General features: G+C 39.8%; 1 protein-coding gene across 3 annotated transcripts; it reads left to right on the top strand.

The window, feature by feature from the left end:
• Positions 1-883: 883 nt before the first annotated feature.
• si:dkey-106l3.7 (uncharacterized) lies at positions 884-26850 on the top strand. 3 transcript variants are annotated; one of them, XM_060908457.1, is made up of 6 exons: positions 884-1700; positions 12593-12760; positions 19950-20094; positions 20857-20945; positions 23040-23137; positions 25076-26850. In XM_060908457.1, exons 1-6 carry the CDS (start codon positions 1077-1079, stop codon positions 25143-25145), a joined length of 1194 nt encoding a protein of 397 aa, XP_060764440.1. In that variant the 5' UTR covers positions 884-1076; the 3' UTR covers positions 25146-26850. The 3 variants fall into 3 exon arrangements, with proteins under 3 accessions (XP_060764440.1, XP_060764439.1, XP_060764441.1); XM_060908456.1 differs by having other exon boundaries at positions 885-1700; positions 12590-12760; XM_060908458.1 differs by having other exon boundaries at positions 889-1700; positions 12590-12760; positions 20857-20933.
• The last annotated feature ends 2 nt before the right edge of the window (positions 26851-26852 follow it).

Here is a 26852-nt window from a genome sequence, read left to right as displayed (position 1 = left end):
CGGGGAGAACATGCAAACTCCACACAGAAAGGCCCCCACCGGCCACTGAGCTCGAACCCAGAACCTTCTTGCTGTGAAGTGACAGTGCTAACCACTACACCACCATGCCGCCCATTGATTTTCTGGTTGGTTTGCACCCAACTCACAGATTTGACCGGAAACAGGCGAAAGTCTGGGTGTCGCAAACTTCCTTAAAAACCCCAAATGAGATGCATATTCCGAATGCGCTGTATACATGTCTGAAGTATGCTCCTAAAACAGCCTGAATAATATCAGAATATCCCTAATGTCTTAATCGGAAAAGGCTTAATTTGGAAGATCAAATTCCGAATATTGTCACAATTATTCAGAATAACAGTGGAATACAGTCTAAGTGTGCATGTAAACATACCCTTCAAACACAGCAATGTGAATCTTATCAATCTGCAGGAATGCTTTGATGCTTTTTACCTGCACGACGCTTCGTGTATGGTTGAGGATTGTGAAATGAGTGGAGCTGTATTAGCGATAGACCTTTTATTACTTAAGATTTTAACTAACGAGTGATTGACTTGAGTAACTTGTGCGTTTGAGGTACTGACAGAACTGAACAGGTAAAATTCCTGTCATGGAAGTCTAATGAAATAATAACGCTAACTGACTGAAATCCAACTGAAATTGCTTTGTCTTTCTGAGAGTACAGGTTTGGATGCTCGCCCAAGCGGCTACGGGCTGTTTACTTTGAGTTTCGGTTCATGTGTGCTTGTGGTATCTGTGTCTTTCTTTGTAGAATTCTGTCACGTTTAGGCATGTTGAGACAGATTCGAACTTCTGGGAAAGAGTCGGAGGAATTGTGGAAAGTCAAGTGACGGTTCTAGAGAGCCCAGTCTGGGAGGATGAAGGAGGAATGTGGGCGGCTCATGTCAGATGCCTTGAAGTCTGCGCGACAAGTTTCAGGCTTCACTTCCTGCTCGGTGCTGACAGGTGATGACAGACAGGTAGGATAGGTGTTGCACCGAGCACTAAGACAGCACACAGGTTTTCCCTCAGACGGAGCTTGACAGGCTGTGCCACTACTAAGGCTGAAAGATTGACAGATGAATCTGTACAGGAGTTTTGGATGTTTGCTGGAGACCTGGGTCACTGAGGGTTACCCGGTTGAATCGTCAAGCTCAGGAGAGGGTTTGGAAAAAAATGTTGACCCAAACGGCAGTGACTCAGCGTCTGCAGACTCTCTGAGACTCACAGGCGCTCCTGTCAGGTCTGAATCCGAGGACTCTGGAGTAGAGTTGCCATCTGTGGTCCGTTCTTTGACCTCCCAGCACCATGTTCTGACCTCACAGGTGTCGCAGCTTGGAGAGGATGATTTACGACCTTTGTTTTCCTCACCAGCTCTTTCTCACTGCTCCTCATCCTCATGTTTCTCAGCAGTACTGAAGGGAAGTTTAAAGCCATCTGAAGCAGCCGGGCTGAAGGTGGAGGAGGCGTTACGGAGAACAGAGCCAGATTGGAGGAGAAGTGTGGATGGTAGCCTTCGACGTCGGTGTAACACATCGTCGATATCCAATGGGTCTTTTACACCCTCTATACGCTCCAGAGTTGGAAGTGTAGGGTCAGGAAGGCCTTGCATACAACCAGGTGATGAGCAGAGATCGTCAGAAAGTCCCAGAGTAACACACACACCACAAGAACCTGCTGTCAGTACCATAAAGCCAGAAGAGGTAATAATTATCTTTATTTAAATAGCATTTTATTTTGAGTCATTTATTCAATATAGATTAAAAGAGAAAACCTAGAATACAGAAAAAAAATTACAACTATAAATCTATGAAGAGCTCCAGCTCATTTTGTTCCACCTTAGTGTTAATCAGAGTAGAGGGTGTAACCCATCTCCAATGGGCTGAAATACGATTTCTCAATCATAGCTGAAAAAAAACAGCAGTCAGGGCATCAGGAAAAGTAGATTTCATAACCGGACGATTCTGTTTTGTTGTAGCTGTCCAGTGGACAAATAGATTCAACACCCAGGGAATGAAAAAAAAAAATCTGTTATTGACTTTTGCAAAAATGAAATGTTTTCACTTAGTACGTAGCTACATATGTTTAAACATACTACACTTTACGTGATGTGATGCACGCCAATGCTGTAACTATCGCACAAGATACTCTGGTTGGCCATATGATATTATAACATCAGCAATCGTGGAAAGTCCATATTTACAAATTTGTGCTTAAAGTTAAACTATATTACTATATCACGCTCATGACCTACAGATTTTTCTACAATTCTGCCTTCAAACATTGGAAGGCGGAGCTTAATGGCATAGTATTCATGTTAAATCAAGTCAATGTATTTGTTTCGCACGCTTAACAATAGACATTGTCGCATAGCAGCTTTTCAGAAAAATAAAGATTTTAAACATTTGAACTAATAAATGTATCCTTGATGAACAAGCTTGAGGTGACGGTGGTGAGGAAAAAGTCCCTCAGACGACACAAGGAAGAAACCTTGAGAGGAACCAGACTCAAAAGGGAACCCATCCTCATCTGAGTGATAACAGATAGTGTGATTATAAATTATAAACGAGACCATGAATGATGGTGTAGCTCACTCCGGCCCCGTCTAGTCCAGAAGGAACAATCTAAAGCAGACCACCTTGTGCAAGAAATGTTGCAAACTATATATTGTACACTATATACAAGCTATGTATAGAAGCGATATCTACCCTAGGAATACCGACCTATTTGCCAGAAAGAATCCAAAATGGCAAGGAATTGACTGAGAAGAAGCAATTTTTGTTGAACTGGTCATTAAGGTTTAATTAATCCATAACTTCATTAATATGGAGAGAGTTGTAGCCTCTCAGCTTCATACTTTCCTTGCTCAAAATGATCTCTATGAACCCTTTCAGTCAGGCTTTCATAATATGCTGAATCTGCTCTCTTGAGAGTTGTTAATGACCTCCTGCTCTCAACTGATGCTGGTCATCTCAATGTCCTTGTTCTCTTGGACCTCACAGCCGCCTTTGACACCGTACATCATGAGAGACTCATTTCCAGACTATCTTCTTTTGGTATTACTGGCTTAGCTTTATCCTGGTTTCAGTCATATCTAGCAAACAGGCAACAGTTTATTTCTATTGGTGTTCATAAATCATCCACTGCTACTGTTGCTCAAGGTGTGCCTCAGGGTTCTGTCCTTGGTCCCCTTCTTTTTATATTATATGTTTCTCCTAGGGGCAGCACGGTGGTGTAGTGGTTAGCGCTGTTGCCTTACAGCAAGAAGGTCCTGGGTTCGAGCCCCGGGGCCGGCGAGGGCCTTTCTGTGTGGAGTTTGCATGTTCTCCCCGTGTCCGCGTGGGTTTCCTCCGGGTGCTCCGGTTTCCCCCACAGTCCAAAGACATGCAGGTTAGGTTAACTGGTGACTCTAAATTGACCGTAGGTGTGAATGTGAGTGTGAATGGTTGTCTGTGTCTATGTGTCAGCCCTGTGATGACCTGGCGACTTGTCCAGGGTGTACCCCGCCTTTCGCCCGTAGTCAGCTGGGATAGGCTCCAGCTTGCCTGCGACCCTGTAGAAGGATAAAGCGGCTAGAGATAATGAGATGAGATGAGATGTTTCTCCTATAGGCCAGATTATTCGTAACCATGGCCTTAACTTTCATTGTTATGCTGATGATATTCAAAGCTACATCACTATCACCCCTTCCATAGTCTCTGTTCAGCTGCTAAGGACTTGCATCACTGACCTTAAGCAATGGCTGTATAAGAACTGCCTTAAACTTAATGCTGACAAAACGGAGGTTCTATTAGTAGGTACCAAAAGACAGGTTCAGAATTTCTCCAGTTTTACTATTGATGTAGATGGTGTGTCTATTCATCCTTCCCAAGTTATAAAAAACCTTGGAGTTATCTTTGACTCCACCCTTACGTTTGAACCCCATCTTAAACTAATTACTAAGAATGCTTTCCTTCACCTCCGCAATATTGCTCGTCTCCGCCCTTTTCTTTTGGAAACTGATGCCAATATGTTGGTCAATGCATTTATTTTTTCTCGTCTTGACTATTGCAATTCTCTCTTTTATGGTCTCCCTGCCACATTGCTCAATCGCCTGCAGTCCATCCAAAACTCAGCAGCAAGAATCCTCACACTCACCAAGCGCACTGCTCACACCACTCCTGTTTTACAGCAACTGCATTGGTTGCCAGTTATCTCCCGGATCAAATACAAAATTTTGCTGTTAACCTATAAAGCTCTTCATGGTTTCGCTCCTTCCTATCTCTGTGAGCTAATTCATTTGTACTGTCCCTTCCGCTCCCTCAGATCTTCTGTCTGTGGACTTCTGACTGTTCCTCGTTTTAAATTGGCATCTATGGGTGGCAGATCATTTAGTGTTGCTGCTCCTAAACTTTGGAATTTGTTACCACAATCGCTTCGTGACTGTTCCACACTCTCTTCCTTCAAAGCCAACTTGAAAACTTTTCTCTTTACCTCACACTATTCTTCCTAATTTTTTTTTTGGTGGTAACTCTTTTGTAAAGCGTCCTTGGGTTTGTGAAAGGCGCTATATAAATTGAACTTATTATTATCTCATCTCATCTCATTATCTCTGGCCGCTTTATCCTTCTACAGGGTCGCAGGCAAGATGGAGCCTATCCCAGCTGACTACGGGCGAAAGGCGGGGTACACCCTGGACAAGTCGCCAGGTCATCACAGGGCTGACACATAGACACAGACAACCATTCACACTCACATTCACACCTACGCTCAATTTAGAGTCACCAGTTAACCTAACCTGCATGTCTTTGGACTGTGGGGGAAACCGGAGCACCCGGAGGAAACCCACGCGGACACGGGGAGAACATGCAAACTCCACACAGAAAGGCCCTCGCCGGCCCCGGGGCTCGAACCCAGGACCTTCTTGCTGTGAGGCGACAGCACTAACCACTACACCACCGTGCCGCCCACTTATTATTATTATTAATAATTGTAATTAAGCAAATCTGGGTAGAAGTTATATGCACCCTAGGTACCCCTACCTTCATGCCAGAAAGAATCAAAATCGGTGAAGAACTGAGGGAGAAGAAGCGATTTGTGTGGAAACTGCTCGTTAGGGATTGATTAATTACTCCTTATCTTCATTATTAATTGCAATTATGCAAATTTGTATAGAAGCTATATGCATCCCAGGCAGACCTACCTTCCTGCCAAAAAGAATAAAAGTCAGTGAAGAATTGAAAGAGAAGCAATTTTTGTGAAATGTGGACGCTGCCGGATGGACGACGGACAACATATGATGACATAAACTCATCACCTGTCGGCCAGATGAGCTAATAACTCGCTTCTATAAGTGGGTCCTATATACAGTAGTCACAAAGTACAACGGTGTAACCATGAAATTCATTATAGTTTTAACATGAAGTCTATTTTGTTAAATTGATGGAGACTTGAGAGCAAAACTGTTCATGACAACTGCACTCCTAAAGTTATGGTGATTGGAGTCCTAAGCCATCAAAGCAAAACCGTGTGTCCAGAGCCATCTTCTAAGTGTGTCTTAAGGTTGTCTATATTTGGGGGCATCCTCCATAGGAGCGATGTGATAAGAACCTCAGCTAGAAGTAGGGCATCAGGATGGATCAGGCAGATGTGAAGAGCAGGAGAGGACAGCATCACTGGTATCTCAGGATTGATATGTAACTCGACAGAGAGAGAGAGAGAGAGAGAGAGAGACAGATACCCCTTTTCCACCAAATCAGTTCCAGGGCTGGTTCGGGGCCAGTGCTGGTGCTGGTTCACAACTCGTTCAACTTGCGAGCCAGCTGAGAACCAGTTTGCTTTTCCATAGCTCGTGGTGCCACGTCATTACGTCGCTGTATACGTCAGTTACGTCGCTACGTTTACATAAACCTTGGCGTGAATATCGAAGCAAAAACAACACGGAAGAAGCAGCAGTAGCAACAACAATAATAATAATAATAATGGATGACTTCGCGTTTGTACAGCTGCTGCTTCTCGTCGCTTAAAAATGGCGATCTTTCGCGGTCTTGTTATTGTTGTTGGTTTTAACAACTCCGCCCCCCCGCTGACATAAGCGGTTCTTTCCTCTGGCCCAGCAGAGAGTTGGTGCTAGCCTGGAACCGTTTTTTTCTGGCCCCAGAGCCAGTTCTTTGTCAGTGGAAACAGAAAACCCGGTTCCAAATTAAGCACTGGCCCCGAACCAGCCCTGGAACTGCTTTGGTGGAAAAGGGGCATCAGAGAGAGAGGTTGTTAGGTATACCTATTGTCGCCTAATGGTTAAGAGCAGTGTACATTGTGCGCTGAGTGCAAGCAGGGACTCCGGCAAGATTAACTATGACAGCATAACTGAAAGGCGGAGCCATGTGTCTCCAGAAAGGGAGACACATTCAAGTGTCACACAAAGGCTATGTCCACATTAATACATTTCAGTTTCAAAACGTATCACTTTTGCTACGTTTATACCTGTCGTCCACACTACTCCAGAGTTTTTGAACCCCCAAAACGGAGACTTTTGAAAATGCTGTTGGCTTTGTTTTCATTTGAAAACTCCAGGGTTGTGTTTTAGTGTCGACGGGATGAAAACAGAGACGTTTGGAAATGATGACGCAGGCTCCCACGTCTGCTTCCCGATGGGGTCTTATCAATCTTGACATATCCTTTCCTGTTCCTCCAATTCATCATGCCCCATCAGGTGACCCTTTTTCCAGAAGAAAACAAGCAGGATCAACTGTTTATACTGGCACACGCGTGTCCAGTGTACGTGAATGGTCATGTGATATGCTTTTTCTGGATGGAGATTATTTCTGATATGTAGATAAAACACTCGTCTGGACGGAGAGCGTTTTCATTTTAAAACTAAAACGTATTAATGTGGGCAGCACGGTGGTGTAGTGGTTAGCGCTGTCGCCTCACAGCAAGAAGGTCCGGGTTCGAGCCCCGTGGCCGACGAGGGCCTTTCTGTGCGGAGTTTGCATGTTCTCCCCGTGTCCGCGTGGGTTTCTGTGCTGAGTTTGCCATGTTCTCCCCGTGTCCGCGTGGGTTTCCTCCGGGTGCTCCGGTTTCCCCCACAGTCCAAAGACATGCAGGTTAGGTTAACTGGTGACTCTAAATTGACCGTAGGTGTGAATGTGAGTGTGAATGGTTGTCTGTGTCTATGTGTCGGCCCTGTGATGACCTGGCGACTTGTCCAGGGTGTACCCCGCCTTTCGCCCGTAGTCAGCTGGGATAGGCTCCAGCTTGCCTGCGACCCTGTAGGACAGGATAAAGTGGCTAGAGATAATGAGATGAGATGAGACATATTAATGTGGACTAAAAAAACAGAATCGTTCTATGAGAAATCATGTTTAGTGTTTGAATTTATTGCTTCTTTACTTTTGCACTGGACTTATGAGGCTAATGTGGTCAAAAGTAATGGAAGTGTATCTTAGCCAAAATCCAAATATGACCAAATCTTCATGTACTTGCTCTGAACAACATCGTTTAAAACACTGCGCATTAAAACACTTTACGCTTTCTTCTACAAGGCTACAAGGAGGCGGAGCCTAAAAGATGGACTAATACTAAAAAAAAAAAAACCTTTTGCTGATTGGTGTTGTCCAAAATGGCTGCCAACACGTTACAGCATTCAGTTTCAGAGTAAACTTTAGTTCATGTTTATCGATGACGGTGAGTCCAGCTGTGTCCTGAACCACATCACGGATTTTGAGTGACACCGAATTTTGCTCCAGTGCAAAACTGAAAAAGCAAACATCAGACAGCAACCATGTCTTGGCTGATCGATGACTTTTGAGTTCCTTTCATAGATTAAATGGAAAATCAAAGCACAAATTTAAGGAAGTCTTTGTTCCTGATCAAACCAAGAGCAGGAGTGGGGATTAAAAACCAACAAAAAAAACCCTCCATAAACGATAAAAGAAACTTCATGAGAAGCCAAAATTCAAAAGGTGGAACGAGATAAGCTGTATAAAGAGTATGAGAAAACACATCAGATTCAACAACTGGGCCTGGTCTCAGATATCATATAATATGGACTAGCCTGAATTCTTACGTTGAATTGATTATTCACACTGCTGTCTCGCTGCGTAGCTAGAAAATGTCATACGATTCAGTTTACAATGCAATTATGATCTGCATATTAGTTCCTGTTTAATTCGTACCACAGTGTTCTGTATTATTGATTGGAAAACTTCACTCTCTCGGATTGATATACATAATAGCCATTAGTATAAATACGCATGTGATTATAGAAAATCGTGCATGCTGATTGGTCAAGAAATTCAGACCATTTCTCAATAATCACCTCGAGCGACTTGGCAAAATGGCGGCCGATTGCGTCGTCACTGTAAGTGAGGAAGAATTACAAATGATGAAAGAAAATGTTGTTCCTAAAAGCACTAAAGATGCTCCGACGTTTGGTCTAAAACTATTCAAAGGTAAAGTGGGATTGAGATTTATTTTATCGATTTCAAAACAGGGCGGCACGGTGGTGTAGTGGTTAGCGCTGTCACCTCACAGCGAGAAGGTCCGGGTTCGAGCCCCGTGGCCGGCGAGGGCCTTTCTGTGTGGAGTTTGCATGGTGTCTGCGTGGGTTTCCTCCGGGTGCTCCGGTTTCCCCCACAGTCCAAAGACATGCAGGTTAGGTTAACTGGTGACTCTAAATTGAGCGTAGGTGTGAATGTGAGTGTGAATGGTTGTCTGTGTCTATGTGTCAGCCCTGTGATGACCTGGCGACTTGTCCAGGGTGTACCCCGCCTTTCGCCCGTAGTCAGCTGGGATAGGCTCCAGCTTGCCTGCGACCCTGTAGAACAGGATAAAGCGGCTACAGATAATGAGATGAGATGAGATTTCAAAACAAAGCATTCATGTGAGTTGGTGTGGATAGGTGACATGAGTTTGCGCCACACCTTTATTACATCTGTATGCCACTTTTGAAGTTTGAAATATATATTTTTAATGCAATTTTAAAAAAAATAATTACCTGTGTATTTATACTAAAATAATTATCCACCTCAGGCTCAGTGAATATCAATGAATAATAACTTTGATTCTGTCTCAGTTATTATTCAATGATATCCACTTCGCCTTCGGCAAATAATTGTTCATTGTTCATGACTCCTGACATCATTCAAATTAAAGCCACCAGTACAACACCTATTAAAAAAAAAACTTATCCTGTTATTCCTTAACCAATTATCATTTACTCATAAGCTTAGAAATAAAGTCTGAGAGAACAGTCACAAAAATTTAGATTTGAAGGTCTATGAAAAAATTTTTACCTCTTCCTTTATAAAATAAGGATCTAAATTCTAGCTAGGTTGGGACATTTAGCAAAAAAAATCAATGCTAAAATAACACCAGGTATTACATTACAGGCATTTTTATCCAGAGTAGCAGTTGGGGGTTTGGTGCCTTGCTCAGGGGCACTTCAAGCATTCCTGCAGGTCTAGGGAATTGAACCAGCAACCTTTTGGTCCTAAAACTGCTTCTCTAACCATTAGGCCATGGCTTCCCTGGAAAGATGGAGAAAATATTCTAAAACAGATTAGAATTCCCGTTATTGGCATACCAGTACTTTAATTCCCAAGCTTCCCATTATTCACACACACAAAAATCTGGATATACGTCCTTTACTTTATTCATCCTCAATGCGGCCAAACCAGAGCATTTCTCATCTCATTATCTCTAGCCACTTTATCCTGTTCTACAGGGTCGCAGGCAAGCTGGAGCCTATCCCAGCTGACTACGGGCGAAAGGCGGGGTACACCCTGGACAAGTCGCCAGGTCATCACAGGGCTGACACATAGACACAGACAACCATTCACACTCACACCTACGGTCAATTTAGAGTCACCAGTTAACCTAACCTGCATGTCTTTGGACTGTGGGGGAAACCGGAGCACCCGGAGGAAACCCACGCGGACACGGGGAGAACATGCAAACTCCGCACAGAAAGGCCCTCGCCGGCCACGGGGCTCGAACCCGGACCTTCTTGCTGTGAGGCGACAGCGCTAACCACTACACCACCGTGCCGCCCCAGAGCATTTCTTTAGCACCATAAAGGATTTATCTGGTTTGGCCGCACTGAACATGACCAATCAGAGATACATGAATAACACAAGAACTCTGTTTGAATCATCAAATGAGCAGTAGTTTCACAAATCTTTTTTTTTCCCCTCTAAAGTCCAGATGACCTGATCACCTCTCACGCATGTCACTAAGGCAGTAAACACAAACATACACAGATGTACATCTACACACACTTAACACGCTCATCTTCATGACGATCGCTTTCGTCAGTGTGAACCAGCCGGTTCAGGTGTGTTAAGATCACCTGGAATGGTGCCAGAGGGAAGCGGATCAGCAGGAATGTGGAGGCGGTTAGAATGCAGCTACTGATAGCAGGCCTTGCATAACATGTCTCAATAACAGCATGTTATGGAGAGGTGCACGCAGGGGAAGATGCTGAGACATTCGTACAGATAGCATAAGTTTATATTATTACTTGTTAATTTGGGATTTCTGATCTGATTTATTTAGCAGAATAGAACAGCGGAGACTTCGACAAAGTTGTACTTTAAGAGTAGAAGTACAAGTTATTATATAAACATTAGATCAAATTATTATTTCTAGACAAAAACTAACATTAAGGTAAACAGGCTACCTCGAGAACTAGCATTATAGTAACTAGCACACTCTAACACAAACATGCTAGCACAATAATAAACAAAGTAAAACAAACTAGCTTCATAGTAAACTCGCTAACACTAAAAATAGTGTAAAAGTAAACTAGTTTCAGAGTAAATTGCTAACTGACGCGCTGAAACACAAACTAGAATCATAATAAACATGCTAAATGATCAACTGCTCCAAAATAAAAACACAAACTAGCATTACAGTAAACGTCAACTCAGGAATTAGCGTTATAATAATTATGCTGACACAAAACCTAGCTTTAAAGTTTAAAGTTTAAAAAAAACTTGCATTATAGTACAAAAGTAAGAAATATGTGCTAATTTAAGAGATAGCATTAAAGTAAAACAAACTAAACCATGAAGCTAGCATGAAAATACAAAGGCTATTCAAAAATGAGAATTAATGCTAACACAGGTTTTACATTAATTAACAATTAAAAAAGCAGGCTAAAAAAAACCCTAACCTCAGGCTAATTCAAGAACTAGCATGATAGTAAACAGGATAATCCCCTCAAAAGAGTAGCATTAATGAAAACAGGCTAAAAATAAACAACAACAGCATTAGAGTAAATAGGCTAAAACAAAAATGAGCATTTACACGAAACAGTTTAAAGTTAGACTGCCTTTCAGATTTTTCAAGTGTACCATAAGTCATAAAAAGAATTTCCCCCAAAACCAAATTATTTTTGTTTAGTGACCAAAAGCTACTGAATTCAAATCACAGACTTCCAATTTTATTAGTATTATTTTTTTAAATAGAACAATTAATGAATTTATCTCCACATGGCCCTAAATTTTCCGTTATTTTTTCCTGCTTCACCATGACCCAATTCAAGATACTACGTCATGGGCTTTCCCTGTTCGCGCAAGGCATTGTGTGATACAAATTTGAAACAGGAGAGAAGAATGGAGGACGTGAGTGTGTGAATGAAACGTGAAAGACCGACAGTAACGGAAAGCGAGAAGAAAAGACGTTATATTATATATGAAGGAAAGGAAACGCAGGACCAAACTAATAAATATCGGCGCTCAGCGAGCACCTCGGTGTGATCAGCTGTTCGTTTAGTGACAGAATGATGGAACTGTCAGTGCACGCTCAAAGGTAAACCTGCGAATGTGCACACGGACTGCTTGACTGTGCGAAGCGAGCGAGTTTATGTGCATTATTTGCTTTAATCCCCTCAAATCAAATTAAACATTACAGAAATAAACATATATCAGAATGACCAAATTTCAGAGGGAACTAAATTTCACCGATTTTATGAAATCGAAAGGAAGTCTCTCTCTCTCATTATCTGTAGCCGCTTTATCCTGTTCTACAGGGTCGCAGGCAAGCTGGAGCCTATCCCAGCTGACTACGGGCGAAAGGCGGGGTACATCCTGGACAAGTTGCCAGGTCATCACAGGGCTGACATATAGACACAGACAACCATTCACACCTACGCTCAATTTAGAGTCACCAGTTAACCTAACCTGCATGTCTTTGGGGGAAACCGGAGCACCCGGAGGAAACCCACACGGACAACATGCAAACTCCACACAGAAAGGCCCTCGCCGGCCACGGGGCTCGAACCCGGACCTTCTTGCTGTGAGGCGACAGCGCTAACCACTACACCACCGTGCCGCCTCGAAAGGAAGTATCGCTTTAAAAAAATATGAAATAGCATTATACTGAATATTGTATGTATATATCTTTAATATTCTGTCAACTCTACAGCTACTTTTGCAGCTAGAATTATTTCAGTAAAATAAGCAAGATCAAGTTGTAAAAATGGAGAAAAACACTCTGAAATACTCTGAAGAAATATATGAATAATTTGTCGTATTTTTTTCACTCGTCTATCTGAAAAGTGTAAGATTTAGAAATGACTCGTGCATTGAGGTGTGTTTGTGTGTGTTAGCAGGCTGCATGCTCCATTGGACCTGAGTGGGACCATCTGCCTCCTGGGTTTCTCTACCTGGAGCAGATGTGCCGGATGCTGGAGGAGATCGCTCGGCTGCAGAAGGAGAACCACAACCTGCAGCAGGTGATAAAGAACAGCCGAAATGAGACGGGAGAGATGGAGATGAAGGTGAGAGTCTTCAGGCTGTTGATTGGTGATTTGTTGTTCTAGCTTTGTTAGAACAGGATTGTTCTACTCATAGTCACGGCATTCCAGTGGGCTTGTTTACGCTGATAAATAAACAGCATCCTGTTGCTGATGGACTCTTTGTAACCTTCGTCTGGATTATTTTCCACTATGGAAATATTGATGGTGATGGTTCATCCACAACAGTGGTGCAGTGGAATTCAGCCCTCATTTCATCGCTACCTCAAGAACGTGACGCAGCAGCGCTTTAGTCCTTAACTTTTTTAAGTCTCGCTCTCTCATCTTCTCATCTGTACAAACAGATCAGCTTCCAAAGCTTCAGCTTTCATGCTGGGACTGGCATCAATGCCATTCGATTCGAGATCTTGGAGTCCAAAGTTTGCACCGGACTTTCTCATAAATGTGAAGCGGAGCATCAGTGAGTGAGAAAAGAAGCTTGTTTTTTGGAACCAACAGCAAAATCTGACCACGTTTGAAGTTTTTTCTTCTATTAAGTGCGCTAGCAATAACAGTGTTCTCCTGCGACATCAGAATAGCAACAAGCCACTAACGTCTCATCTCATCTCATCTCATCTCATTATCTGTAGCCGCTTTATCCTGTTCTACAGGGTCGCAGGCAAGCTGGAGCCTATCCCAGCTGACTACGGGTGAAAGGCGGGGTACACCCTGGACAAGTCGCCAGGTCATCACAGGGCTGACACATAGACACAGACAACCATTCACACTCACATTCACACCTACGGTCAATTTAGAGTCACCAGTTAACCTAACCTGCATGTCTTTGGACTGTGGGGGAAACCGGAGCACCCGGAGGAAACCCATGCGGACACGGGGAGAACATGCAAACTCCGCACAGAAAGGCCCTCGCCGGCTACGGGGCTCGAACCCGGACCTTCTTGCTGTGAGGCGACAGCGCTAACCACTACACCACCGTGCCGCCGCCACTAACGTCTAATAGGGGAAAACAAAAATACAGCACCAAACAACAGATTTTCAGCAGAATCACTAAAAATTTTGTCAAGTAAAGACAAAAAAAATAAAGTACAACATCCTGAGAAACCGGCGTGCAAATTCCTCTCTCCTGAAGACATTCTTCTGGTGGAGACTCCTTTCATAAATGTTAATGATCTCAGAACAGAAAACACCACCATGACGTTTTTCTTTGCTAAATAGCAATGCTTTCTTGAAATGTATTCAATATTAGGCTTGGACGACCAAACAAGTGCATATGAATGAGCTGTTGCTATAGAAACAGCAACATATTAGAACTAGGGCATTACTATAAACCTGTGATTTCTTGACATTTGCGAATTCAACAGCATTGTGGTACCAGTTTTATTCTATCCACATTCACTGGATATGTGCAATCGTGCGCTCTGATTGGCTACTCTATAACTAGGATATCAGCTCATATACCATGAGTAGAGAAAAACAACATGGTGGCTGTGTTATTAAGTATTTAAAGGAAACAGAAATAGCTATAGGCTGGCACGGTGGTGTAGTGGTTAGCGCTGTAGTGGTTAGCTTGCCTCACAGCAAGAAGGTCCGGGGCCGGCGAGGGCCTTTCTGTGTGGAGTTTGCATGTTCTCCCCGTGGGTTTCCTCCGGGTGCTCCGGTTTCCCCCACAGTCCAAAGACATGCAGGTTAGGTTAACTGGTGACTCTAAATTGAGCGTAGGTGTGAATGTGGGTGTGAATGGTTGTCTGTGTCTATGTGTCAGTCCTGTGATGACCTGGCGACTTGTCCAGGGTGTACCCCGTCTTTCGCCCGTAGTCAGCTGGGATAGGCTCCAGCTTGCCTGCGACCCTGTAGAACAGGATAAAGCGGCTACAGATAATGAGATGAGATGAGAAATAGCTATAGTTACCTGCGAAAAACTGAGATTTTTGCAAGTATGTTGATCTGTCCGTTTGTTTGTGGGTGCGCTAGCGTTATCATTTCTTGACCAATCTTCACCAAAATGGACAGAACAACTCACTAGGGTCACACAAAGACATCATTAGGTTTTGGTGGGTCAAGGTCAAAGGTCAAGGTCACTAAAGTCAAATCTTGATAAAACACCTAATCGGCCATAACTTCCATTTCTTTGTGATTTTTGCAAGTATCATGCTCTGCAGGACTTTTGCATTTTTTTGTTCATTTGTTTCCACCCAATATCTCCTGTTCCACACTCCAGCCCGGTCGGTGGCAGTAATGTACTTTTAAGTTGGTTTGCCAACCGCCAAAAAAACTCTAAAGAGATGAAAAACAAAATGGTGAAGCGTATTGCTGAACCAACCGAGGACGAAATAAAAACTCTACTCGAAAACAAAACCCCAAAAAATACAAAAAAAAACCCAACAAAATATGGAATAAAAGTGAGAACATATCTATTTTTTTCAAGAATTATTATTATCACATTTTTCACAAATTACTACTATCATTTCGCCAGTTTGTTTACATTCTAAGCGGAAATGATTTTGCCGGACGTTTTGTATGAAGTTTTTATTCATCAAATTTGCAAAAAATAAAAATGCTCCGTTTCTCAAAATCCAGTGAATGTGGATAGAATAAAACAGTTATTCCACTCAATCTCGTCGTACATGGATTATAGACAACTCGGTGCTATGCACCTCGTCAGCTATCAGCTCATGTATGACTCGGTTTCGTGGAATAACTCTTAAATATTCCTTCCTTTAATGAGTGACAGTTTCATCTCTTTTCTTTTGAGTGTGTACATACCATAAATACAGCACCACCCAAATAACACTCCCATAAATATGTATCCCAGCTGACCTAACACCTTGACAAATTATCTCCGGATATGAGCAGTTACCACCCGTCTAAAGGACGATTGTTATTATCCATAATTATATCGTTTTTAGCCTCTCTGAATCTCTTAGCTGCTAAGCAACTCAACTAAACAACTCGAATGACCAGTGTTCAAATTCACAGAAAAACAAGAGGGCAGCTGTCATTAATAATAATAACAGTGCATACTCGTGTTGAATAAGTCTTTTGATTCATCTGCATTGTACTGCATTTATGTTCACCAAAGACCTAATGTGACATTTGTGAAACCTGTCTCGTCTGCGTGAGATTTGTTTGCCTTTGGCTTCAGATTGTTTGTGTGATTGTGTTTCAGTATGTAGGTTGTGTTGACCAGTATTTGAGTTCAAATAAATGTACTCATGTATCTATTCTTTGAGGTAGTATTTGTCTTTATATAATATTTGGTTATGATTTGCATAGTATTTGTATTAAGGGACAGGGGAGACTTGGGATGGTTTGTATTCCCATAAATGAATTTCAACCAATCAGGTTTTAGATTAGATCAGAAGTTAGATGTTGGCCCTCAGAGTAACCGACTTCCTTTGGAGCCATGAAGCTGGACACTGCAGTAAGGTTTGTGCAGTTCAATATTTTATCAACCAAAACTTAACCTCCTAGGGCTTAGCGGTCACATGCGTGGACAGCTTTTTATGGAAATTCGGAACAAGAATCCACATATGTGGACATACTTTTTCTCTAAAAGTACATCTTATCAAAAGATGATGCTTAGTTTTTATTCTAATCAGGTTCTAATAAGCCCAAATAGCAAAGAGAAATAAAAAATGCATGTAAAAAAATAGCTTGGGCCTTAGGAGGTTAAAAGTATTTTCTACTTCACCTCCAACTCCATTCTCTGGTGTAATGTATTCTAGTGAATTGGGAATTTGTTAGGGATTAAAGTATGTAGCCTAGACTGACCATACACTGTCAGAAATAGGGTTACAGTACATGTTCATTTCTGTCCCCCAAGGTACAATCTACACTGATGTACGGTACTCCCTGAAGGTAGGTCCAAAAAGGTATATATATATGTCCCCAAGCAGGATATAAAGGGTACAAATAAGTACCTTTCAGGATACTGCCCCAGTGGCAAGACATTTTACCCCTAAAAGGACAATAATGCACTTTTTTTGAGTGTATATAGTATTATTTATTAAACTTAAATTCTGGGGAAAAACATTTAAGGATTTTTTTTTCCCAAATGTCCAGATGGGGAGAGTAGAGACAGTTCATCATGTTACAGGTTTTGGTCTTGTGCTTTACAAATATAAAATAGCTAAAAACGTGTGTTAAAAATGTGGGTGTGTCCCTGCATGAGAATTAATCATATTTCATTCCTTCTTGAGAATGGAGCTGTTTTGTCAAGTCAGGTTTCGGGTAAACTGACATTTTTCTATCGCTGTACCAGCATTGTGTTCATACAGTTCATATGGTACAAGTTTTGATACTAAATAAAAATTAAACATGTAGGATTAAGCTAGGTATTTTATTTTTGTCCCATGTCTCTCCTCAATGTCTCATGTCTCCCTGCAAAAAATAATAACAGAAAAAGTGAAGTCGAAAGGCCAGTATATATGACAGGTTTTACATGTTTATTACTTGATGTCAGTTAAAGTACATGTGCAGTGAATAAATATAAATTGAAATATATTTATTTAAACACTATACTGTAGCTATTTTATCTACTATACTACTGTGTACAGTACTGTACAATACTATACTATAACTAACTAACAGTTATTCCACAGTCGCACATGAGCTGATAGCCGAGGAGACCCATAGCACTGAGTTGTCTATAAACCACGTATGACGAGATTGAGTGGAATAACTGTTTTATTCTATCTACATTCACTGGATTTTGTGAAACAGAGCATTTTTATTTTTTGCAAATTCGATAAATAAAAACTTTATACAAAACGTCCGACAAAATCATTTCCACTGAGGATGTAAATAAATCAGCGAAATGACAGGAGCAGTTTGTGAAAAATGCAATAATAATAATTCTTGAAAAAAAGTTCTTATCATGAAATACTTTTATTCCATATTTTTTTGCTTTTTTTGTATTTTTGTGGGGTTTTGTTTTCGAGTAGAGTTTTTATTTCGTCCTCGGTTGGTTCAGCGACACCCTCCACCATTTTGTTTTTCTCTACTCACGGTATATGAGCTGATATCCTAGTAATAGAGTAGCCAATCAGAGCGCACGATTGCTCATATCCAGTGAATATGGATTGAATAAAATATACTATACTATACTATACTATACTATACTATACTATACTATACTACCGGTATACTACACTACACTACACTACACTACACTACACTATACTACCGGTATACTATACTATACTATACTTCAGCTTTGGAGTGTGCTCGGAAGAAACTACATACACTCCTGCATTAGTCTTGACCACCCAAACACACACTGTAAATTTGGTGAAGATCTGAGAATGTCAAATATTTCACACTAAAATTGTTGCCTTTGTGGTTTTTTGGGCAAAAAATTGAATGTTCTCTGATTTCTCCCAAATTCACACCATTTGTCAGAATGATCAACGCTAACACAGAATTGCAATTAGTTTCATAATTCCATGCTCAAAAACTGAGATCTGAGCCTCTCATTTCCAAACTATTACCCTTTTATTACCAAATATTACCCTTGAATAGCTTCAAATGGAAATGTAGCTATTTTATCTACTACACTATACCATATTTAAATAATACTGGCTGGTGTTGAGTGGTCTACCAGATATATTCCATTCAGTGAGCATGATATTGAACAAGTCAAAGACAAGTAGCTGAATGGAATATATCTGATAGACCATGAAAAAAAGCCAGCCAATATTATTATTATTATTATTATTATTATTATTATTATACATTCCTTTCAGGTGTTCAATGCATCTTTCTCTTTCAAAATTAACAAAGCGAACCTGGCGGCCATGTCTGTTGTCTCAGTCGCTCACTAGCACAGAAGTTTTACGTCTCCTCCGTGTGACGTCATGTTGTCTTGACAACCATGCAATATCGTGAACCATATTCAACACTCGTTCTCCATTGGGTAGAGTGATGCAATAGACGTAGGATAAGCGATATGCTAACAATATTGCATGCTATCAAACCAAATGAATGAAACCCACTAGAAGGGAATAGAACACATTTTTATTCCATGGAAAAAGTGTCCTGTATGTATAATAATACAGTATATTGTGTCATGTTTGTGTCATTCTAAATGTTTTTATTGATGCTGTGTTTTGTGTCGTATTCAGAAGTATTTTTAATATCAATGTTTTGACATTTTCTACATAACCTCATTTCCTTTGTATTTGTGTTTCCTTAAATAAAATGTTTAGATTTGTGAGGTGCTTGTGCTAATCTTAATGTTCTGATTTGTGTACTGTTTATATTTGTGTAGTGTTTGCGTTAAATGTTTTAAATGTCTTGATTCGTGTAGTATTTGTATTAATCTTACTATTTGGAATTGTGTAGTATATACAGTACTGTGCCAAAGTCTTAGGCACATGTAATGAAATGCTGTCGACCAAAAATGGCTTAAAAATTAATAAAATTAAATGTTTTAGCATTAAAAAAATACTATTTTTTTAAAGTAATCAGTAAGCCGTAATAAATGAAACAAAGTCAATATTTGGTATGAGATGACCCTTTGGTTTATATATATATATATATATATATAAGTCTCAGGTCCAGTGAGGTCAGTTTTATGCGGAAATGATCTGTAGGTTTTACTGAGCATCTTCCAGAACCAGCCACAGTTCTTCTGGACACTTTGACTGTCACACTCGCTTCTTCATTTTGCACCAAAACCCAGCAGCCTTCCTTAATGTTTTCTTTTTTAATCTGAAAAGCGCTCTCTTATAGAATATGCTGCTCAGATACAAACATTTCTTTTCTGTAACACTTAATTTTGTGCTGGAAAAAAATGAACGTTTGGAACTCTAAAATGTTTTTGTAATGTTTTGACTCGATAATGTAGAAGTCATAAAATAGAAATCTATAACAAAGTTTGTATGAAAAAAATAGGGTGGCTAAGACTTTTGCACAGTGCTGTGTGTTAGCTTAAATATTTAATTTGTGTAATATTTGTTAACCATCATTTCATTTTCTTAAACAAGACTTCACTGGCTTTATTGAACTGCTTTGGTCGGTTTCTTATTTGTGTTAACGTGTGTTTTGGGCTGTGCAGTATTTGTAGCAAACTGTCCGTATTTAGTGTTTGGATTATGCACAGCTTTAACGTAGTGTATATATGTTATGTCTGATGTGTGTATATTATGTCTGATGTGTGCAGTTTTTAGTATTTAGTTTCTTGAATATTCATGTTAACTGAAAATCTTTGCAGGTTGTCTGCCCACAAAAAGCTGATATCACCTCCACAGATGGTGAGAAGCTTGACTTCCCGGATGCCAAGTATGGACCACGACGTTCTTTGGAGGCTTTCCGTCGAAGGACTGTGTCTGATACGTGGACTTTTATCAGACAGCGAAGTAAGTATAACACAGCAGTATAATATTGATCACATTCCTAAAACATTATTAATTCTGCTATAAATTCAATACATTGCATTGTATATTTTGTATGATTTTAGTATTACAGTAAATAATAAAGTTTAAAAAAATACTAAGCAATAATTTTAAAGGGCCCAGCTGTTTCTTCCCAGAAACCTCTGCACTAAATAGTGAACCGACATTTTCGGTGCCATCATTATTCCATAACAACGTGGCATCAGATCCTCAACTGTAACATGAAATTGAAATATTTTTGTCAAAGTAGTTATATTTTAAATTCCTTCGATTCATTGGTCCATTCCATTTTCGTACGGTTATTCTATTGTAACAGACCAAAACTGGCCTCGGGCGTCTCACGTACAGCCACAAAGAAAAGAAAATATCAGGCATACGGTATTATGTTCAAAACTTCCCCTTATGATACGTGGATGAAGAGAAAGTTTGAGATGGATTTCAAAGGGATCACTAACAGCGAATTTTGGAGGTTTTGCTGCAGCGTGCACTCAGTTGCCTGTATGTAAACAAAAACAATGCACTGCATTCTGGGAAGGGTGAGCTGGCCTCTTTAAGGATTAGGATATGAGTTCAAATCCCAGGACAATGGTTAGACCAATAAGCAAGACCCTTACCCCTTAACTACTCAGATCTGCCCTTAAAAATATGATTAAACGATCAAGTGTGGTATCTTTTCTGTATGACTGATGGGTTTATGAGATTGAGATTGTGTTATGCGTCCTGTAGGTAAAGTTAAAGACCGTCGAGCTGAGCACTTCCCATCTACAGACGTGTTACTGGAAAAGCCTGAAAACCCACAGCTGGTAAGAGAAAAGGTAGAGTTCATTTACAAGGGGAAAAAAAAAACGGTCTGGGTTGGAAACTGGTTTGGTGTGTGTTGCAATAGCAATGGATGTCAACATGTTGCAACATGAACACATTAGCTGGTGTTGAGTGGTATATCAGATATATTCCATTCAGCTAACATGATATTGAACGAGTCAAAGACGAGTAGCTGAATGGAATATATCTGATATACCATGACAAAAAGCCATTATTATTATTATTATTATTATTATACATTCCTTTCAGGTGTTCAATGCGTCTTTCTCTTTCAAAATTCTCTCAAAATCATCCATATTTAACGACGCAAACCTGACGGCCATGTTTGTTTACAAATTGTCCCAGTCAGTCACTAGCGCGGAAGTTTTACGTCTTTGACATGTGACATCATGTTGTCTTGACAATCATGTAATATCGTAAACCATATTCTCCATTGGGTAGAGTGACGTAATACATGTACGATAAGCGATATACTAACAATATTGCATGCTATCAAACCAAATTAATGAAACCCAATAGAAGGGAATGACATCACTCAAAATGTTTTCCCACTGACTAGATGTGCATTGTCAAAACGGCAAACCGGTTCAAAATTAAAATTATTTTGATTAATTTGCGTATTTATTTATTTATTTATTGGATGTGTCCATGTAATATAAAGAACATTACATGGTGGTGTGAGGATACATATGAAGTTTATCTTCTCATGTTGAAAATATTTCGCTAATTTGCTTCGTTCACTCGTGATATGCATTCACCACTCGAAGATAAACTTCATATCTATGCATCACCATGTAACATCCTCTCTTTATATCACCTTTCACTGGGTGATGACTTGAACTACATTTGTTTAGTCGTCTTAAGTTTTGGAAACCTAACAACAATTCTGAGAAAACTTTGAAAATTTGGGAATTTTTAAAATTTCTTTGGAAACATGAAGGAAATGTTCAATATCCTGCATAGATATAAAAATAGGGGTGGAAATATGCTAAATGAGTAAAATTTCTAGAAATGGGTTTGATAATTATCTGTTTGGTATGTTGTAATCTTATAGAAGGAAATAGTAGCTCGATTTAACTATATTCAAGATATCCATGCAGGTAGATTTTTTTTGTTGTTGTAGAGTTTGTATAAAAATCAGATTTTCCTAGACACCCCAAAGGATTTGATCTAACATGGATCATCAGGTTTGACACAAACTTGTGGAGTCCATACCAGCTCAAGTGTCATTAAAGGAAAAGTGGGGTTTATTATTAAATTAGCAGGTTAACCGGTGTTGCCTGGGTTTTGCAAAATTCTGGGCTGCCCCCAGACTTCCATGTCAAATTTGTTGAAGATCCGTCAAGAAATGATGATTTTAACCCAAGATAAACAAAAATCCAAACATCCACCACCCAGAGGACCACCAGGGACCCCCTGGGGCCCAAATATGGAATTTCTGAGTTCTGCCAAATTGTGGCTATCTCCTGTACCTACCGTACATGCCAAGTTTAGTGAAGATCTGTCGAGAGTTTGTGTTGATAAATGTAACGTGAAAGACACTGAGGGAGGGGGTGGGTGGATGTTGTGCCCCCCAGGGACCTCCCTGGGGCCCATACATGAATTATGTTTATATCTGCAAAATTCCAGGTCATCCCCTGACCTACTTGCCAAAATTGGTGAAAATCCATTGAGAAATGGCAACGTTAGCTCAAGACAAACAAACAAACAAAGAAACTTTGCCACTTATTATATAGATACTAAGAAACTCATGCAAATATTTCTGAGTTGTTACCTTCCAGTTGCTTTTCTTGCTGATAATATAACTCATAATGAAGAATTGTGTAATAATTTAGAAAAGTATGCAAAACAGACACATTCATAATAGTTGTTTCAAACTTTTGGATTCCACTGTACATAATAAACGTTAATTATAATCAAATGAGAAAACCGCACGCACTTGGTGAAGTGTTATACGGTTGTTGAACGCGCAAAAGCTTGGCTGTATAGCCTGCAGGATTGGTGTGTCAGTCAAATGAATGTAATATGAAGCTTTGTGTGTCATAACAACTGGAGTTCAAGCACCGTTTATCTGTTTGCTCATTCAGCCGGTCGAAACGGAGCAGGGGAAGACGAGTAACAGCCTGAAACACAAAATTAGCTCACTCCGATGGAATGAAAAGTCAAAACCAGCCAAGGGCAGCAGGTGAGATTTTGGCACACCTGACATATCCATTGACATGCATTTACTGAACTACTGCTTACCTAAATTAGTGTTTAAAAAGATGTTATAGGTGCATTTTAATTTGGTTTCCATCCAACATGATCTGTGATTAAAATCTTGTGTGTTTACAGTCCGTTAAAAGTGGACAGGTCATTTTTACAACATCCCTAAAAGACTTAAGACATAATTTGCTTCTAGGTACTTTAAATCGTAAATCCTTGGCTTGAGAAGGCGTCCAATGTAGGTGTAAAGGATTAGAACTGATTATTTTTCCAAGACAACATGTCCCAAAGTGTTTTATTCCTCTTATACCACAGCATTTTGCCTGTAATGACATTTGTTTTCCATTTATAGTTACATTACATTATATTAATGGCATTTATCAGACGGTCTTATCCAGAACGACATACAACATACAGCATACCCCAGGGAGCAGGTGGGGTTTCAGTGCCTTGCTCAAGGGCACTTCAGCCATTCCTGCTGGTCCAGGGATTCTAATGAGTGACCCCAAAGCTGCTTCGCTAACCATTAGGCCATGGCTTCCCATTAGTTACATTTATCATGTTGTGGAAAGTCCACAAAACAAGTTAGCACCTGCTATCACTTACATTATAGCAGCTATAAAACAGTCAATCCCTCACCAGACTCTCTATTTCTTGAAGTTAATAAGTACTCAGCTTTTCATGTTACCAAGAAATCAGATAGTATTTAAACTCTTCTGTTCTGAAAGCTTACTGACTTATAAACCACCGGAGACTCCTCCCATAGATGTTACATAAACATCTACTTCAAGAAAACATCACTATATCAACAATTAAACACTTTTCTATGTTAAATGACAAAACATCAATATTTTTATTATCTATACCGTATTAGAATGAGTGCATTATTACCTCCGACAATTTTGTTGGAGGAGGTTATGTTTTTGCATCTGTTTGTTTGTTTGTTCCCAATGTAACTTAAAAAGTAGTGAACAGATTTTGATGAAATTTGGAGGAAAGGTGAACCATGGGCCAAGGAACAATTGATTAGATTTTGATTAGATTAAATCTGGATTTATTCTATCCACATTCACTGGATATGAGCAATCACGCACTCTGATTGACTACTCTACTACTAGGCTATCAGCTCATACTGTATACCGTGAGTAGAGAAAAACAAAATGGTGGAGCGTGTTGCTGAACCAACCGAGGACGAAATAAAAACTCGAAAACAAAATGCCAAAAAATATTTTAAAAAAGCAACAAAATATGGAATGAAAGAATCTGATGGTAAGAAGGGATCTTTTTTATTTTAATTTTTTAAGAATTATGATTATTGCATTTTTCACAAATTGCTACTGTCATTTCGCTGGTTTGTTTACATTCTAAGCAGAAATGATTTTGTCTGACGTTTTGTATAAAGTTTTTATTTGTCGAATTTGCAAAAAAATAAAAATGCTCTGGTTCTCAAAATCCAGTGAATGTGGATAGAATAAAACAGATATTCTACTCAATCTCATCGTACATGGATTATAGCCAACTCGGTGCTACGCGCCTCGTCGACTATCAGCTCATGTACGACTCGATTTTGTGGAATAACTGTTGTGGATCCAGGGTTTGTTTGCCTGTTCCGTAACTCGAAAAGTACCAAACGGATTTGGATGAAATTTGGTGGACAGCTTTAGTATTATCCAAGGTTCAAGTGATTTTAATTTGATGTTGATGTTAATAATGGCTTGACAGTGGTATGCACTCTCCTCTACCAAGTGCCCTTCTAGTTATAAACCTGTGATTTGCAGCTGCACTACTGTCAGAGCTGCTGCTGTAGAAAATTCATCACCAATCAGAATGAAAAATTCAAGTGTTGTGGTATTTAAAGTGTTCTGATTAGCGAGCCAGCTTTTAAAACAATTTCACTTTGGTTTCTGTTTTCCTTAAGCTCACAAAATGAGAAAAAAAGGACATTCAGACAACTGTTCAAGAGCAGAAGACAGACCACGCGGTTCTGACCCTCTTCTCAGACGAGGACGTCACCAAAGAAGTAGCAAATCATGAATGGATATTATTTACACTTTACATTAACTTGCCAAATGTATACAGATATTTATACAGATGGAGCACAACTGCGACAATCTTGGTTGAAATGGCATTTCTATCCATTTTTCATTTTCATCAAGTTGGATATACACTACCGTTCAAAAGTTTGGGGTCACTTTGAAATGTCCTTATTTTTGAAAGAAAAGCACTGTTCTTTTCAATGAAGATCACTTTAAACTAATCAGAAATCCACTCTATACATTGCTAATGTGGTAAATGACTATTCTAGCTGCAAATGTCTGGTTTTTGGTGCAATATCTCCATAGGTGTATAGAGGCCCATTTCCAGCAACTATCACTCCAGTGTTCTAATGGTACAATGTGTTTGCTCATTGCCTCAGAAGGCTAATGGATGATTAGAAAACCCTTGTACAATCATGTTAGCACAGCTGAAAACAGTTGAGCTCTTTAGAGAAGCTATAAAACTGACCTTCCTTTGAGCAGATTGAGTTTCTGGAGCATCACATTTGTGGGGTCGATTAAATGCTCAAAATGGCCAGAAAAATGTCTTGACTATATTTTCTATTCATTTTACAACTTATGGTGGTAAATAAAAGTGTGACTTTTCATGGAAAACACAAAATTGTCTGGGTGACCCCAAACTTTTGAACGGTAGTGTATGATTTCAAAGTTTTGTTTTTTTTTGTAGCTAAGACAAAGTTGTTCTACAGATATCTGTCAGAAAACACAACTCAGTGTAAGGTAGAAACGAGAAACCATCATGATGGTGGTTTCAATGTATACAGCTAATGCTAACTTCACTGCAATTTCATCCAGGATGAGAAATGCAATGGGTGTTAAAGCCGTGCTACAAATCCAAAAGGTGTTTCAGCATAGCATTCGGATTACATCATGGTTTTGGGTAAGGTTTAAAGCCTGGGTGGGGTTAGGCATGACTTAGGCTCATACTACACACTGTTTAAAGCCTGTTTATTCCAGAACTGTGTTCATATAAACCTAAATAACAAAGCCTTATGTAAATGTGTCAGTATTTTTAATAAGGGATATTAATAATGCAAGTTAGATGCATTAAGAGAAACAAAGCACCTTACAATGCCCTATGCATTTACACTACACTGTTACCAAGGAGTAAGTCTTTGATTTTGATTTAAAAAAAAAAAAAATTGCAAATCTGGGACTTACTCCTTAACTTTTTTTTTGTTTTGTTAACTCAGGTATCTCAAAGAAGCAGGCTGAAATTTCTCAGGATTTGATGAAATTCAGTATATAGCAGTGTGCATAATAGTAGGTCTTGTATTATATTTTTATATTGTGGTGATATATTTTATATTGTCTGCTGTTAAATTATTAAGAGAAGAAGACAGGCGTCTCTCGATCTTTTTATCAGTGCAGCTCTTTGTTTAGATGTTTTCTCAGGTATATATGCTATATCACATGTCAAAGCTTCATATATTCAGATTTCTTTTCACAGTATTTATGTAAAATAGCCTGTGTATTTGCTTTGTCTTGTAATTTGTGAAATTTGTAACGGATGTACAGTATAAAGTTCTTGTGGTTATATATACGGTGTTTATATGCTCTGTACTTGAGCTTCTGCAACACCTGAATTTCCCCTCATGGGGATCAATAAAGGAATATCTTATCTTATTACATTACAGT

Source organism: Neoarius graeffei, chromosome 25 (genome assembly GCF_027579695.1).
Source record: "Neoarius graeffei isolate fNeoGra1 chromosome 25, fNeoGra1.pri, whole genome shotgun sequence".
Taxonomy (NCBI): Eukaryota; Metazoa; Chordata; class Actinopteri; order Siluriformes; family Ariidae; genus Neoarius; species Neoarius graeffei.
This window is presented reverse-complemented; position numbering and strand designations above follow the sequence as displayed.

Excerpts from the sequence above, each read along its gene's own strand:
- si:dkey-106l3.7 (XM_060908456.1), top strand. The coding sequence starts at position 1,077 with ATGAATCTGTACAGGAGTTTTGGATGTTTGCTGGAGACCTGGGTCACT. Across the intron at positions 20,095-20,856 it reads GACTTTTATCAGACAGCGAA|GTAAAGTTAAAGACCGTCGA; the intron begins GTAAGTATAACA and ends TGCGTCCTGTAG. Across the intron at positions 23,138-25,075 it reads AAACCAGCCAAGGGCAGCAG|CTCACAAAATGAGAAAAAAA; the intron begins GTGAGATTTTGG and ends GTTTTCCTTAAG.